This window comes from Excalfactoria chinensis, chromosome 2 (genome assembly GCF_039878825.1).
Source record: "Excalfactoria chinensis isolate bCotChi1 chromosome 2, bCotChi1.hap2, whole genome shotgun sequence".
In the NCBI taxonomy this organism is placed as follows: domain Eukaryota; kingdom Metazoa; phylum Chordata; class Aves; order Galliformes; family Phasianidae; genus Excalfactoria; species Excalfactoria chinensis.
Genome location: NC_092826.1, coordinates 15397709 through 15415913, shown reverse-complemented (window position 1 = coordinate 15415913; position 18205 = coordinate 15397709). Strand labels below are relative to the sequence as shown.

Below are 18205 nucleotides of genomic sequence, written 5' to 3'. Positions count from 1 at the left end.
AAAAATAAATTATACATCATTACCAAACTCCACACTAACTGTGTAAAGGTATTTCCTTGCATAAGCACATAACTAAAACTAGCATTTTATAATCAGAAATACAATAAAACATAGTATCTTAAGAAGGCTTACAAAAGCAGTATGCTATAAAACTGAAGAAAAAGAAAATACTTTTTCCTAATTATTTGTATTTTTAGATGGCTCAGTAGTATCAACTATTTCCTTTATAACTAGCATAAATCACATGACTAAAGGTATTCCCTAGTCCAGGCAGAGATACCATGGGACAAGAGAGTGTATAACAGCTCCACTTTAAGTGTTCTGGGGATTTAGCTGATGGCAAGTTAAATATGAGACATCAGTGTGTCTGGTATCCCAAGTGCAAGCCTCAGGCCCAGCACTGCTAGACTGAGAGAAGGAATTTGTTCTGCTCTGCGCTGCTGACCTAATTTGATACCACAAGGTACTTGCTCAAAGAAATTCTAAATTTCAGTAGTTTATGCAAGTTCTAGTTCATGAAAGAAGACCTTAGGTTTTCATGGGTTTTGCATCTTTTCTATACATTTTTTTCTTAAATACAGGCAGTTTAGTGCGGCAAAAATAACTTCAATTTTGATTCACTTGACAACAAAAATTGAAAGATTGTACACATATTCCAGAGATTAACTTGCTAGGAAAAGAAGATTGATACTAAAAGTAACAATAATTTAAATTTAAGGGAGTTAGAAAAAAATTCTTGCTTTGTTTGAAAAGGAATGGTGTCCCGCACAGTGCGTTGTGCTCATGAAGTCTGGGGAAAGCCTTAGATTTTCAGACATAGCTTATAAATAATGGATACACTAATGATTCACCTAAAGAGACATCTCAGAAAAGGAGGATTTATAGCAGATACCAACTCTATGAGCTATTCAAATAAAGTTCTTTGTATAAGAATCAGAATAATAAAATACATGAAACTGTAAGATAAGGGGATAACAAAGAGCTGCAGTGATCAGGAATACTGGAGAAAGATATAAAAGTGAAAAAATAGGTCAGAGGTAAAAGTAAATGTCATGTAATGTCCCTTGCAAGGTATAACTGAGAAGCTTCGATAACAATACTAAAGAGTAAATAGAGCCATTAGGCAAATTAAAGAGATGGAGGATATTTCAAAAACATGAAATGGAAAGATTATATCATCATTAAAAACTGTATTCAACTACTCCAGTAACTATAGAGTTAGAAAGTACTGTAAAGTAGAAATTGGGAAGATAAGAATAAATTTCTCAAATTCAGATTTTTCACCAGAAGGTGCCTACTGTGGAAAGTGAGGCTGAAGCAACCAGATAATCTTTTATTCTTTCCTTTTAAAAGTAAAATAACACCTATATTAACAACTACATTAACCTTAAATGTTCATGGAATGATTTCAAAAGAAAACACTCAGGAGTTCAGTCTGTTTTGTAAATGGAAATACATCTCCATTTACTGAAGATATCAAAGCTGTAACCAGCAGTACAGGTCAGATATTTCAGAGGGTGGAAATTGTTATGAAGAAAGTTATTTTTTTACCACAAAAATATGAATAACATTTGTATTATCCAGTTCCCTTCACTTGTCCAAAACAGCTTTTATATTAAACAGATATTTGATAACATATGACTGTAAACATGCTGGACTTATAACCTCAGTCAAATAGGAAAATTTAGAAAGCTGATGATGTATGTGCCGCATCAGTGGGATCTAGTAAGAGCAGTTAAATGAGAAGATGATTAAATAATGGACTAAGAAATAAAATAAATATCAGAGACAAGTTCCTATGACAAGCTATATCAAATAAAATAAAATAAAATGAATACTTCCTTTCTGAAAAGTCAAGAGAAGGACAAGAAAGAAATACTGCAAGAAATTTACACTCGGTGTCTATTCATTCTGTACTTGAAGCAGACTAAGAAAGGCATCCATAAAGGCACATGGAGTGCTGTGAGACTGTCAAGGAACCTCCAAGTAATTGAATCTGTCAGAAAGTGTAGAAGAGCCTAGGAAATGTCACTAGATACCATGGTGTATTTCTTTGTGCCCCCCACAGCAAGAAAGACATTGAAGTCCTGGAATGCGTTCAGAGGAGGGCAACAAAGCTGGTGAGGGGTCTGGAGCACAGGCCATACAAGGAGAAGCTGAAGGAGCTGGGAATGTTCAGCCTGGAGGAGGCTCGGGGGAGAACTCACTGCTCTCTAGAACTTCCTGAAGGGAGGTTGTAGTGAGTTGGGGGTTGGCCTCTTCTCTCATGTCATTAGTGACAGGACCAGAGGGAATGTTTTCAAGCTTTGGCAGGGGAGATACAGGCTGGACATTAGGAAATATTACTTCTCAGAAAGGGTGGTCAGGCACTGAAATGGACTGCCCAGGGAGGTGGTGGAGTCATCGACCCTGGGGGTGTTCAAGGAAAGACTGGATGTTTTGTTGAGGGACATGGTTTAGTGGGAGCTATTGGTAATTGGTGAACAGTTGGACTGAATGATCTTTTAGGTCTTTTCCAACCATGGTGATTCTATGAGTCTATGATTCTATGAAATATTAACATTTATGAATGCTTTTCTGACATAATCTACCCATGCAGAAGAAAAAATGTTCAATCATTAGAAGTTGTCTGATAGGAGAAATTATTCTTGTAACTGCTAATGATATTTTTGTCCAAAGTCTTTCATTCCTTGCATGCAATGATTAAGTTCAAAATCTGTCTTTCTCTAGCAAGAGTTTGATAACTGAATTTGACACTGCAGGATAATCAAGTGTCACTTCCCTCCAAAGATGCAGTAGATGAGGTGCTTACAATGCAAATTCAACACTTCACCTGCGTTCTCAACAATCATATCTGAAAGTTTTTATTTGTAAGAGGACAAAAATAATTGAGATTTTTAAAAAAAGGAAAAAAAAAAAAAAAGGATATATTTCTCATTAGAATTAAAAATTAATAAATAAGAAGGCTGTATGAATTAAGAATATACTTCAGTCTTGTATCTATTTTCTGAAGTGTCCTCCTTCTGTCCCAAAGTTGGAAATCCTCTATAGAAAATACAGTGTAAATCCAGTAAATAAAATCCTCTAATGAAGCAATTTAAATTACTATTGAATAGGAATCAATTATGCAAGGAGTCAAACTTCAATCCATAGCAAGAAATTATTCTTGGTTCTGAATATATTTTACATATAAATTTTGTACTGGATATTTGGGATAGATTAATTAAAAGGATGCTATGTAGTTTGAATTTTCATAATGAATATGATAGGTCTGAATTTTTATGTTACAGTTCCATTCCAGTTCTGTGGAATCAATAGAAAAAATCATGTTTACATTTCAGTGTAGATAAAACATGTTTTACATGTTTTCCTGACATATTATCCTGTACTGTCCAAATCCGGAACCCCATTCTGACTAAAGAAAAGGAAAAAATAATCAACCTGAATATCAGCTCTTGAAGTTTGTTGCAATCACAGAACTGATATTATGATAAACTCTAATACTAGCATATTTGAATAATCAGTATTGCATTGAACATATAATTTTCTCCATCTGATGTAAAAGAAGCTGCAGCTACACACAAGCTTTCACAACCATGCAGTGAATCAAATTTTCTTGAACTAATAACTTTCTCCTTATCATTGATCAGTAATTATCATCTACAGATATAATCTAACAGTCTGTTTGAGCCACAATAAGAAAGCTCAGCTAAGTTGCAGCACATGTCCAACGTCAAAAGCATGCATGTAAATATTTACTGTAGATTAGCTGATACAGTAATTAGAAATATGATAAAAGGTTGATAGGATTCCAAGATATAATATAACAGAATCTAAATATTTTAAACTTCTGATAAACAAATAACAGTTATTTCTTAGCATGTGCTGAAAAAACTGAGATGAAAGCTAAGTTTCAGCTGCAGAGGAAACTGATGCCTCCAAAAACTTCAGAGACCATTCAAAATTCTACTACAGCAATTCTTCAGGTGTCGGCTTTTCCCACGAAGTTAACAGTTGTGAGAAGCAATTGCTTGACAGAGGAAACAGCTGGCTACTAGCAAATGAAACATGCCATTCCAGTTTAAACTAGCTTTGCATCTCACACCAAACTCTCTGAGTTTTCTCCAGTTTTCAGGATGCTTGACATTTCAACATCTAAATATCCACCTTGTATAAACACAGAGAACAGTATGCAATTCAAAGAAGCTTTAAGGAAAATTAAGTGTAAAACTGACCAGTAATATGAAAGTTGTTCATCCAAAGACAGGAACTGTAATGTAATTTATCACATTTAATAAAAGCAGAAATTAATGTTGTTTATATTGTAATTCAACTAATTTCTATTCTGATTTGTTTCTTAGAATGTTAGACTAAGACACAGATATCTAGTTTTTACTCTACATGTGTCTTACGTGATCTCAGTTATATCATTCCGAGAAAACTCTTAAGAACACTTAAATGTATTACATAAACTGTTCAAAGGATGGGAAAGAGAAAAGAATGGAAGCTTGCTGTTTACAGTCAATGAGGAAAAACGGCAACTCAAAGTAAAGCTACATTATAATGAAACTTTTAAAAGGGAAAACCATGTTATCATTTTATCTGTCATAACATGGAAAGATGTTCCATAGAACTATATTTTTTAACTAATTCTAAGAATTTTCTTTCAATATACAATATAGGGATTTTTTTCTTTGTTGTTTAGTTTTGTTTTAATAGAAGTATTATATTTTTGAAAGCTTATTGAGCATTTAAATGACCATTTTGGCAATGTCAAGAATTGAAACCAAGTTAACACAACTAAACTTGGTTGTATAAACTAAACTATTAAATTCCTTTAGTTCTCTTTTCAATGAATTAAGTGCTCTGCTTGAGGTAGATCCAGTACTTCTAACATTTATTAGTCCTGTTCTTTACAAGTACTAATTTCAACATTCATATACATTAGATTTTAACAAGCCCTCGGTGGGAAATCAATTTACTTATCTCTAATTCTTTTGAATGAATACAACTAAAGGAGTAATTGTTTTCTTTCTCGAAAGTTGTCTAATATAGTGGCTAGAAATTGTATCTATGCATGTTTGGGTTACCTTCCACTCTTTCCAAGTAAAATGTATTTTATTGTGAAATTAACTTTCCACCAAAAAAGGTGTTAAATTCAATCTTTTGAAAGGAAGCCAGATGAGGTTTAACAAAAGAAAGTGTAGAGCCTTGCACCTAGGTAGAAATAATTGCATACACCAGTACAGGCTGGGGGAAGACCTGCTGGAGAGGAGCTCTGCTGAGAGGGACATGGGCATCCTGGTGGATGACAGGTTGGCCATGAGCCAGCAGTGTGCCCTTGTAGCCAAAAAGGCCAATGGCATTCTGGGGTGCATTAAAAAGAGCGTGGCCAGCAGGTCGAGGGAGGTGATCCTCCCCCTCTACTCTGCGCTGGTGAGGCCTCATCTGGAATACTGTGTCCAGTTCTGGGCTCCCCAGTACAAAAAAGACAGGGATCTCTTGGAAAGAGTCCAGCGGAGGGCCACAAAGATGGTGAAGGGCCTGGAGCATCTCCCCTACGAGGAGAGACTTAGGGAACTGGGTCTGTTTAGCCTTGAGAAAAGAAGGCTGAGAGGGGACTTGATCCAGGTTTATAAATACCTGAGGTGTGGGAGCCATAGTGGTGAGGCTGGTCTGTTTTCAGTAGTGCATGGGGACAGGACTAGGGGAAATGGGCTGAAACTTCAGCACAGGAAGTTCCGCACGAATGTGCGCAAGAACTTCTTTACAGTGAGGGTGACGGAGCACTGGAACAGGCTGCCCAGGGAGGTGGTGGAGTCTCCTTCTCTGGAGATATTCAAGACCCGCCTGGACGCCTACCTGTGTGACGTGATGTAGGGAACCTGCTTTGGCAGAGGGGTTGGACTCGATGATCTCTAGACGTCCCTTCCAACCCCTACAATTCTGTGATTCTGTGTGATTCTGAAATATCCGGGCTGTTTCTGACAACTACACCCAGGGCATTAAGGAGATGCTTAGCTAGATTGTATTTGTTTTCAGAAGACTATTCTAACCAGATCATTTTTATATTTGAAGAAATTGAACTACAGAAATTCAAATTTCCAGAGGAAAAAATTAGTTCCAGGACATATAAAACATAAAATTGAAGTGACAGTGAAGACATTGAGAAGCTTATGCTTTCAGAAGCTATGATTCCTCTGCAATCTGACTTGTTAGAAAAATCATAATGTACCTATTCTGCCTTGAAAATTAACAGTTTTTAATGTAACAGTTCCTAGAATCTCCATTAAGTTTTCTGAGTTCAGTACTAGTTTGATTTTTTAAATATTTTCTTACTTGTTTGTAAAAAGTTTGGATTCATAGTAATGTCACAGTGATCAAATTAGGGATGATTATTACCAATAATCTTGGCACAATCTTTGGTTTAAGGTAAGAAATTTCTTCTCCATAAGTAAATATTGCAGCACACAAGTACAATAATTACTACACCTTCGGATTATTTCATTTTGAAAAACAACACTTTTTTAGCATTTTACTATCATGAAGTGGAACAAATTAAGTTTACAATTCTACTTTTTTTTTTTTTTTTTTTTTTTTTTTAAACTTCCTGTGCATGTTGTATGTATAAGCTAATTTATTGCTTTTATATACATTTGAAATACCCCAGATGATGGACTTGCATTTATCCTTCTTTTATACATTTAAGCATTAAGTAGCACATTCACTGAAGTTGATAGAAAAGCCTACCTTCCCTCACAGATAACATGGGGACAGCTTCAAAAAGAAAAACAAAACTAAACAAAAGCAAGAAAAAACAGAGTGATTTATATAATTTGTGATTAGAAAAAATAATCTTTCAGAAAATATTTTGATTTTAGCATATATTGTACGTTATATTTATAGTGTTTTATTTACACATAATTTCAATGCCTTCTCCTTTCAGTCACTCAGGTGCATTGCATGCACCTGAGCTCCCCTGGGTTTTCCTAGCCTTCCTACCACATGCTCAATCACTGTTTTATGCCATGACTTAGCATTCTGCACCTTTCATCTTATCATCATCTTTGTCCTCACAAAAGTTTAATTAGAGTAACCATGCAGGTAAGTCTTTTGCAGACACTAAATTGGAAAGGACTTCCAGATTTGATATTAAAGTCCATACGAAAACATATCTCTGATGTCAAAATATGAAATACTAATATACGTAATGATTCTAGAAAGCATAACAATTAAGAAATACAGTTCACTTATTTTTATTTCTCTGAAAATATTGAGAAATCATTTTTTGTCAGGTAATGTCAGAAATGACATTCCATGTAAAATTACTTACAATGCTTCTCTGCTCCCACCTACCCCCCTTCACCCTCCCATCAACAGCAGAGAAAATGAGAGACCACAATAACTAAGAGATGATGATAACTAACTGCCAACTAATGTATTTAATTGGGATGTCACTGTCAATGATAATTCAGATTGATTGTAGGAAGAAAAGTCACAACAAACAAACAAACAAACAAAAAGCACAATAAATTATGTGAAAGTATGAAGTAATACGATTTTGTATTTTTCCCTGACTACTTTAAGATTACCTCGAGTCATATGTGTGCTGTATAATACCAAACAAAACTATATGCAGTAATATCAATTAACCTAAAAACTATAAATTTCCTTCCTACCTATTTCCTTTCCTCTTTACTCACTAACCTGTTTTAATAGAATTTGTAAAAATGATGAAAATGCTGCATTAGCATGTGGCATAAAGCAAGAGCAAAGCATGAGATTCATTCTCTCAATACAGTCCAAAATTTGGATATATATCAGGTATCTACTGCACATCCTTAATTCATTTTACTATCTGCTGAAATTTTTATTCCACAATCAAATGAAAGAAAACCAAATCAAATAGCAGACAATCAAGAAAATCAGGTAAAGATTAAAATCCATCCAGAACATTTTCAAGAAGTGATTATATTTATGTCTATTTACTCATAAATTAATTACTTTTTCTAACAGTACGAGTCATATAAATTCACTGATGAAAAAAAAAAAAAAAACAGTACAAAACAAAAAACAGAATGTATTTTGAATGAGTAATTCAAACTGTTTTTTGGGGGGGAATTTTTTTTTGCTTTTTTTTTTTTTTTTTTTTTTCTCAAACATAAGAAATTTAAAAGACAGATGAGAATTGAGGAGTAAGCTGGGCAAAGTTGTTTGTTAAAAACTTATCTCAAATATATATATGACATAAATCACTGGCAAGATAGGACTCTGATTCTTTGGAATCATTTCCAAAATGTTTTATAAAGCCAGCAAAGAATGAAATTTAAAGCATTTGCTAGAAACAAAATACAGTTTCATGGAGCAGTTGAACAGTTCCTTTTGCTTGTTTTCCTTTGTAATACATCCTCCTTGTCCCTTACAAAAACCTGCAATTACACTTCTATGGTCAGTATTTGTAGATATAGAACATATAGAACAGTGTTTACATAAAGAAATTATTTTAAATTGCCTTCAATTTTTTTTTTTATTTTTTATTTTTTTTTAACAGATCAAAGATGTGTATTCTCTGATACACAGAAGTGCACAAGTACAGAACATCTCTCTATATTGCAGTATGTAATTTTATATTTAAGTTTTTACTGAGAAGTTCAATTTTGAAAGAGCATGTCAAGAGCAGCGATAAGTTTTGAACACATTCAATTTTCAAGTGATTTACAGCAAGTTCAATATTAAAGAAATTAGACAAAGATAGGTAGATTTTGTATTTTACCTAAAGTCTGAGCCTATCCGTTTTCCATTTTCTGGTTCTCCGGGATCTGGACACAAATTGGATGCCTGTTTAATACCTCCCTCATTTACTGCAAAACAAAGCAAAACAAACAAACAAACAAACAAAATAATACTGGATTTAGGAAATAGAGTTTTAAGCAATTAACAATTATTTAAAAGCATTACCTATGGTTTTGGTCATTTTAAACATATTTTCCATGGAATACAGTCAACTGCATAATTTCAAGTTTCAATACATAATATCTCTCTCTACTATAAACAATGCATCTATTTCTGCATATTCATAAAAAAATGTAACCTTTCTATTAGCTGTACTCTTCAGACAATTTGTTTGTTTGTATCATTATTAAGCCTATATGGAAATATTATGGCTTTTTTTTTTTTTTTTTTTAACCGGCATTCACATTTAAAGGAGAATACAGCAAAGTCATCAAGGTTACAAAATTTTACTCTGAACATAATCTAATAAATTTCACCCCCACCAACATTTGACTTCTTCTCCTTGAACTGTAATAAAACTTATAAGTTTATTCTATAATACAATAAAATCGATCTTCAGAGAGGAAGTTCCTGTGAATCTTTCAGTCAGTATTTTTTTCCAGAACTTTGTAAAAACTTTGTAAACAGTGATTTAGACTTTTTTTTTTCTTTTTTTTTTTTTTTTTTTTCCTCCAATTCTCAATCATTGTACCAGGAGATGATAGATGGCCCAGAACATCCTAGCAGCAACAAAGCTCTGTGTGTTAGCTCTTAGTAAATACACAACCAATAGAGTATTCATATGAAAAATGTGAAAAATGCTAGTTGGAAAGAAGTCAATTCATTTGTACTAAGAAAGGGATTTCACCTTTATTCATCTTAACTTCTGGGGAAATTCAGCAGTCGATTTACAGTATTAAAGTAACAAAAGTTTCCTTTTAAGAAAAAGTTTGCATGACTAGGCTAATCACACATTAAGTTGTGAATTGAATGTGTTTGAATAAAAATGTGGTTTCTAATTATAGTTCTAAAAGGTATGAATTAAACTTCAGAGTTTCATGAGACCAGTAACACCCAGAATATCTGATGGTGTGACCTTCCTTAAAACTCATTCCCTTATACAAAAGTGGAAGAATTGCTTTGTTAACTGAGGAAAGCAAAGAACAAACGAAAATGTTGCAGTGGGTTGGAAAACATGTCAAATTACTGTTCTCCTCCAGTGAGAAAAACTGTCAGACTCAGTCCTTGTCAACTGGAACCAGGACACTGCCTCAACAGCTTTATAAAAAGGGTTCTAATAGCAAACAAATGCAATCCCTTCATCACTATGCTCAGGGCATTTTGGATTACGAGGGCACTTCCTCAGAGAACATCCATCCTGTAGGGTTTCCTCCCCCAGGATTTTAGGTGTGATAAGAGGATATTCTTTACAGAAAACCAAGTTACTACTACTGTTGGAATAAAAATCTCTGACAATTACAATGCCATAAACTGCATTCCACAAAACCAGTTAGGAAGAAATTAATAGACAAGCAGTGAAATATCTTTGAAATGCCTGTATATATTTACAGATCCAAAGCCTATATCAAGACCTGAGAAATTCAGAATCATCCAAAGTAACTACTATAAATGGACAAAACCTTAAAACCCTAAGTAGAAATGATTCATTCAGCCTTTTTCCACAATTCAGGAAGACAAACAAATCATGCTTGAAAACTGATAGGGGAAAAGTTGCCCTATCAGTTTTGTGACTGTCAATTAAATTTTCTGACATTAAATGCATATAAAACATATAGCTGTAAACTCATTCATGACACTGGATAACAATATCAAGGAAATTTTTGAAAATGTCATTTTGTGACTGCATCATATCACATAGATTCCTTAATGTGAACACAATAAGTGTATTAAATATAATTATATCATTTTTCATGTTTTAATATTTCAAGTAATTGTTTTAATTTTGTATGTTACATTTACCCTACACAGGTAACACAGTAAATATTCATATAAAAAGAAATATACATATGAATTTAATGGATAGACCACACATTGGATAAGGAACTGGCTTGATGGTCACACTCAGAGTGTTGTTCAGTGGTTAAGTGGAGACTAGTGGAGTGGTGTTCCTTAGGAATTGGTTCCAGGACTGGTGCTATTTAACATTTTCGTAGGTGACATGAATAGTGGGATTGAGTGCACCCCCTACAAGTTTTCAGGTGAATGGTGTAATTAGCATGCTATAGGGAGGGGAATCCATCCAGAGGGACCTGGATAGGCTTGAGAGGTGGACCCATGATGGCCTCATGAAGTTTAACAAGGTCGAGTGCAAGATCCTGAACATGGATAGGGGCAATCCTATGCACAAACACAGGTTGGGCAGAGAATGGCTTGAGAGTGAGAAGGATTTGAGGGTGTTGGATGATGAAAGACTTAACATGAGCAGGTAATGTGCTCTTGTATCCCTGAAGGCCAACTGCATCCTGTGTTGCATCAAAAGAAGTATGATCAGCAGGTGGAGTGAGATGATTCTGCCTCTCTGCTCTGTTCTCATGCACTGCATCCAGTTCCAGGGACTCCAAAACAAGAAGGACATGGATCTGTTAGAGGAGGTCCAGAGGAGGGCCACAGAGATGATCAGAGGGCTGCTGTATGAGGACAGGCTGAGTTGGAGCTCTTTGACCTAGAAAAGGTTCCTGGGGGAACTTACAGCAGCCTTCAAGTACATGAAAAGGGCATACAGAAAAGCTGGGGAGGGACAGCATATAGCTACAGGACGAGGGAAAATGGTTTTAAACTGGAAGAGGGAGAACTTAAGCAAGATATTAGGAAGCAAGTCTTTAATGTGTTGGTGTGAGACACTGAAACATGTTTCTAATAAAGCCTGTGGATGCCCCCACTCTGGAGGCTTTCAAAGCCAGACTGAGTGGCGTCTTTAAGAATCTGGTCTAGTGGGAAGTGTTCCTGCCTATAGCAGAAGGGCTGAAACTAAATGATCATAAGGGTCCCTTCCAACCCAACCATTTTATGATTTTTTGTTTTTATTATTCTATATATGATAGCAATACTTCAGGACTGAGATTTGTGTGTAAGTCATAACATTGATTTATCCTCCAACTTTGGTCCCAAGAAACACATTTAAGCCCCCCAGAAAATCCATTCTAATTTCTATTAATTTTTTTTCCAAAAATGTATGTACAAACACACAGTATTTGTGTATTCAAGTTAATTTTTCCAGATAAGCTTTATTTATTATTCTTGTGAAATATATTTCACATAGTTCTCCAGGGATCTATTTATCTATCCATCTAAAATTTGCATGAACTTACATCCCACGTAGTCATTTAATGATAGGTAGTAAAAAGGTTTCCTGTCATGAGTTAAAGGTAGGAAAGCATTTGTTTATGGTCTGATCATGAAACTGAGAATAGAATTCTCAGTCTTAATGCAGATAGAACTACATACTTACATGACTTTTATTTACTTATTTATTTTATCTCAGCTCTTACAAAATGAAGTCAAAACCTACTTTTTTTCAGGGTATACCACTGTATCAACTATTACTATTCTGGCTGTACTACATGCAAAACAACTATGTTGATATCATGCTTTTGTTCTTACAGAGTAAACCTGGTAAGTTAAGGCATTTCAACTAGGCATGTGCATAAATGTTTGCAGGATTTGGGCCTATCTTGTAAAATGTTTTTTTTTTTTTTTTTTAAAGTGAGAATTGTATTACATTACTTGTCACATTCCAAAAAACGTATAACAGGGAAAGACCCATATGAGATGATAATTTCTAAACACTGCGATAATATGTGGCACAGTGGTAGGTATTAGAGCTGTATTTTATTGCTATTAACATGAATGACAGTCATCCTTTGCTTATAAAAAAAGATCCTACATGTTACTGTAATGCAAACAGAGGTTCAGCTGATGCCACATGGGAAATTTTTATCTTAATCAGTAGCTAAATATGTTAAATGCTTTCTCTTAAAGTTTACTTACTACCACAGTGACTAGCATAGTTGATTACAATTCAAAATCTGAGTTACCTCTTTTATGGCCAGAATAAAACTCACTAAAGGTATAAAACAATGATGGTTTTGTCTTACTAGTGATTCATATAGGTAGTCTGCTCCTTGTGTAACAAATAAATCAGGATAAAGATATTTTCAGTTTTACATAGATTATAATAACTTATTAAATGAATAAAGACTATTTTTAAATAATATGGATATCTTTCAAGACTAATTTTATAGCAATGAGTTTCAAATATTGTGAGTGTTTAATACTTTACCATAGATGAGAATCCCTACTAATGTTTATATAATGAAATATTCAATGATTTGCACAAAACAAATTTATGGAACAACAATCTGCTTTATCAGGAATTGTACTACTTTTCTAAGTTATAATTATGAAAGCACAGATGAATTGTCAGGCAGAGACCTCACTGATGTACCCTATTTAGGAATTAATTAGGAATAAACACTACTGTGTTTATTTTGCAGTTGAATGTGGCAATATGCTGCATAATAAAACTAAACAGAAGTATATTTTGCTTTACCTTTTTTACTTAGCATAAGTTAAAGGGTCTTGCTGCTTGAAGAAACTTTTTCATAAAACAGCAACGTCTATCATATTGACAGTTTAAAACTGAAAAACACATTTTAAAAATGTTCCAATATGACCTGCTAACTCCTGAACACTGAATCCATCTGTGACAACTTCAAAAAAAAGTAGTACAAACATGTATAACCCAAGGAGCCTCAAGCAGGTACTTCCATTCCTGCGAAGAATAACAGTGTAGTATAAACAGACATAAGCTTAGCATGTTTGATTTAACCAATAGTAAGTATTTAAAATGTGGTTCTAGACCAAAAAAGATCTCTATAAAAATGGCACTTTTTTTTTTTTTTTTTTTTTTTTTTTTTTTAAACGATATCTTCTTTAATGTATCTGTATATAAAATCACTGCTTAGTTCATGTAAAAAGGTTTCTTGACTCCTCCTCTGGTTTAGTCAGAACTCAGTTCTGTAATTAATGTAGAAGGCACTAAGGATATCCAGAAATTTGAAGCTTTCAGTTAGTTAATCAGTTCAAAATGTCAGAGTTAATTAAGAAAAAGTGATTTCAGGAAGGGAACTGAAATGCATCACTTGAACAAGATGCATGTTTGTAAGTAAAGATAGGTTTCAGTGCTTATAGCATTTTTCTACTAATATATATATATATATATTTATTAAAATAACACGAACTTCTCTTCTTAGGTTTCACTTGACACCTGTAAGGGTGAATATTTCTTCATAAATATTTCAATTTTAATGTGCCATTGCTAAAAAAAAAATAAAATAATAATAATAAAAATGTTATTCTACAATGCCAGATTTATAGAAGGTCTGCCTTTAGATTAGAACCATATATAAAATTCAGCATGCAGACTGAGAAACAAATTTAAGATAGTTATATCTGCATAAATACATAAACAATTTAATAAACACACAAACAACACAGCACAAACTTCACTCTTGCACTTGAAAAAAGTAACAAAAAAAGGAGTACACTCACAGATAGAAAACTTGTTGCTGTTGTCTTTCCCTGGAAACAATTTAAATCCTCTAGATTTAAAATCTATGGCCTTTTTCACTAGTTAAAAACAAAAACAAAAACAAAACAAAACAAAAAAACAAAACAAAAACAAACAAACAAAAAAAAAACATGTATCAGGAAATACAGTGTAAAATATTTCATTTATTTTGACAAAATGTATAATGGAAGTATATATAAACTAGAGTACTAGCTACCTTGAAAGCTCATATTTTTCCCCTAAAGTGGGAAGCAATTTACTAGAATGGATATTGAGACTGGATTTTTCATCAGACAAAGGAAAGAGCTAAGACTTTAACTATTTTTTTCTCCTGCATAACTGAGATAAGAAGATGGCCAAAATATTTACTTCCATGCACCAAAATGTTTACTTCCATGCACCACAAACAGTGTAAATTACCATCACAGATTTCTGGAAACTGGAAAATAAAAACATGCTCTTCATAAACTGTTGGGTCTTAACTAGTATTTCCACTACATTAATAAAGATTTGTGCTTATCCTCTTGAAATAAATAAATAAATAAATAAATAAAATGAAATTACAGAATGCTATCATGCCTAAGGACTTGTTTTTTGTTTGTTTGTTGTTTTTGTTTGTTTTTTTGGCTTTTTTCTTTTTTCATGGGATCACATTTTTAATTCAATTTAATTCAATACATCGTTTAACAAAGAAAAAAAAAAAGTGTCATCCATGTATTATTGAATACACACTGGAACCCAAAATATACTTTCAAGTTTGAATTCCATCATTGCCCAAGCAATGCAGGACAAATAATATGTTCTGCATATATTCTAAAATATATATATATATATATTAGCGGTAGAAATAACAAAGTATTTTCTGTCATCATGTTTTGTCTTTTGTTGCACATTTCAAAGTTTACACTAAAAATCAGCATTAAATTTGGTAAAAAAAGACAAAGTTGATGAAATAGCTAAGAAAGTCACAAAGTACACAGAAGTCTTTCTAAAATTAGCATGTTGGAATACATTCTCAAGATTTATAGGTACTCAGATCAATTCTCCATGCTGCAGTGTCTCCACAACTTCTTTTAAAAATCTGCCCTAGCTATGTCCCTAACTTCATGATGGAAGAATCATGTGTATTTGAGATATATATAGATTTTATTATCGGTATTATGATCTTTCTGCCATAGAAAAGTGAAATTTTCTAATCAGAGAAGAAATATCACATTATTAAATTAATCATACTGTGCAAAGTTACTGTTTTAATTAAATACAGTCTGCCATTCTACTGTTGATTCTGCAGCTGACTATTTTTTGCTTGAAAGTCCTAATTTGAAAACTTTTGTGGAAGAACGTTTTATCTCACCTTACCTCCAGTCCCATTGCTAAGTTATTTGAACAATATATGTAAAAGCCTTTATATTGGACTGTCTTTTTGATAAAGGCAGTTAATTAAGGCAAAACAGGTGGCCTTAGCAATTTGTAATCATTACCATGCATAAGAAAAATCAGGAAAATACACAGCGTGGTTCATAGACAATTTATAGGACAACTGGGAAATCATGAGGTACTTTCACACTTCTGATAGAAAAGACTGTACTTTCTTCTGAGTACCTACACACTTTTTATCACTTTTTATTTAAGGCTTCTTTTTTTTTTTTTTTTTTTTTTTTTTTTTTTTTTTTTTTTTAATGTCAATATATAAATAATCATCATCATAATGCAATGTATAAACATTACTAGTGGTTAGTGGTTCTGGGAAGTTCATTATGTGCAGGAGTAAAATGTATCTGTTGCCACAAAATACTATGAAATTTTTTATTTCAAATAAATGAAGCTCATAAAACAGTGCTGTAGGTGGAAGTCATGGACACAGCAACTGTATGTTCACACAGTATTTCAGCCATACTGAAACAAAAGAAATGCTCTTACATCATTGTGTGAGATTTCTAAGATGCTGTTTGTACTTAATTAATTTAGGTAGGTGTAGACCTGTAAGTTTAATTAGGCTTACTCCGAGCATCAACATTAAATAATTCCTAATTGATTAGAAAGCTGAAACCTAGTTATTCTCGCAGCACCTAAGTAAGATGGGAATAGGTCTAGAAGCATGATCTTAGTTGCTGGTATGCATTTCAATTAGTAAGATGTGTGTCTCTTATTTTCAGAAATCATCATATCAACATAACAAAGAAAGATGATGGTGAGTGTTTTTCCTTCTTTTCATCCTCAAGCAACTGTGTAATGTATCCTCAGTTTACATTTGTGAGAAAAAGATTGCATCTACCCTGGAACTGTAAAACAACCATGTAGATGTTACACCTGTGAAGTGGAAATCCCAAACATCAATAAAGACTGGGGGATAAAGGGATAGAAAGCAACCACGGAGAGATGGACTTGGAAGTAGGACTGGATGAAGAACTCAACATGAGTTGTCAATGTGCATTTGCAGCCCAGGAATCCAACCACATTACGGGCAACATGAAATAAAGTGTGATAATCTGTGATTGTCCACTTTTCTCTGCCCTTTTTGGACTCCACTTCTTCACCTCCAGGGCCTCAAACATAATAAGTACATGGATCAATCGGAATGGGTCAATAGGCAGATCATATGGATGATCAGAGGACTGGAGCATCTGCTCTGTGAAGACAGGCTGAGAGAGCTGAAGTTGTTTAGCCTGGAGAAAAGGCTAATGGGAAATCTAATTGCAGACTCTTGGTATTTAGTGGGGGCCTACAGGAAAAGTAGTGAGGGATTTTTTTATCAGGGTCTATAAAGATAGAACAAAGGGTATTGGATTTAACTAAGAAAGACTAGATTTAGGTAGAAAATTGAGAAGAAATTTTTATTAAGGTGGGAAGGCACTGGAACAGGATGCCCAGAGAAGTTGTGGATAACTCATCCCTTTGCAAAAGGCCAGGTTGAATAGGGCTCTAGGTGATCTAACCCAAAAGGATGTGTCCCTGCTGTCACAGGGGACTGAAATTAGATGGCTTTTAAGATCCCTTCCAACCCAAACCATTTCATCTTTTATAAACTATTCTCAACACTTTACTGCAGCTATTAAATACAAGGAAAGCAATCAACTCAACATCTCTTATTGTTCTTTACATTTACAGAGGTGAAATAAACTTTTAACTGTTTTGTATGCTGGATTATTGAATAGTAATTTAAAGTTATAGTGTGAAGAAGTAGATAAAGACACATATTTTGTCCCAGTATGCCTAATTGCTAAAGAATGTGTAGGCTTGATACGTTTATATACATATATATAAAAAGAACTCCTCTTCCAAAATCAAAGAAATAAACAAAAACAACAACAAAACCAAAACCACAATGTGTACTTTTTAATACTTTCAATACTAGGTATTATTTTTCAAATGCCAGTACGGACACCAGGGAAAAAAATGTGAACTGTTTAAAAACAATTTTAGTATGCACGTGACAGTAAGTACTGTGGATTTCACATTTCAGAAGGTTCAAAGGGTTGATTAATGCCAGGAAATACTGCAGCTGTACACATCTAAGCAAGTTCACAAAGAGAAATAGACACTTCAAGGGCTCAATTTCTTTGGCCTTGGATACCTATCTTCTCATGAGTTATATATACATATATTTTTATATCCTCTTTTCTCCCCGGGTAATTCAGATGTGATAATGCTGCAAACAGCTAAACATTCAGATTAATCTTTTCTCACATTTCTTAACAGTCAAAACACAGGAAAAATAGATGAGTCTAAAAAACAAGATACCCCTGAGATGGCATACTGGTGCAGATGGAAAGAGATAAGATCCTCCAGTGCACTGGAGAATACTAGAGCATAAATTAAAACAGATGTGAACACAAAGCTTCC

General features: G+C 33.7%; 1 protein-coding gene across 5 annotated transcripts in view; it reads right to left on the bottom strand.

The window, feature by feature from the left end:
- Window positions 1–18205, bottom strand: part of CSMD3 (CUB and Sushi multiple domains 3) — a 496245-nt gene that overhangs the window by 281453 nt on the left and 196587 nt on the right. For 3 of the 5 annotated variants that reach the window (XM_072330149.1, XM_072330150.1, XM_072330152.1), the window contains 2 exons: window positions 14344–14421; window positions 8774–8861 (listed from right to left, as the gene is read on the bottom strand). In XM_072330149.1, the coding sequence (XP_072186250.1) occupies window positions 8774–8861; window positions 14344–14421 (166 nt within the window). The remainder of the gene's footprint in view (window positions 1–8773; window positions 8862–14343; window positions 14422–18205) is intronic. The other 2 variants (XM_072330151.1, XM_072330153.1) reach the window with 1 other exon arrangement.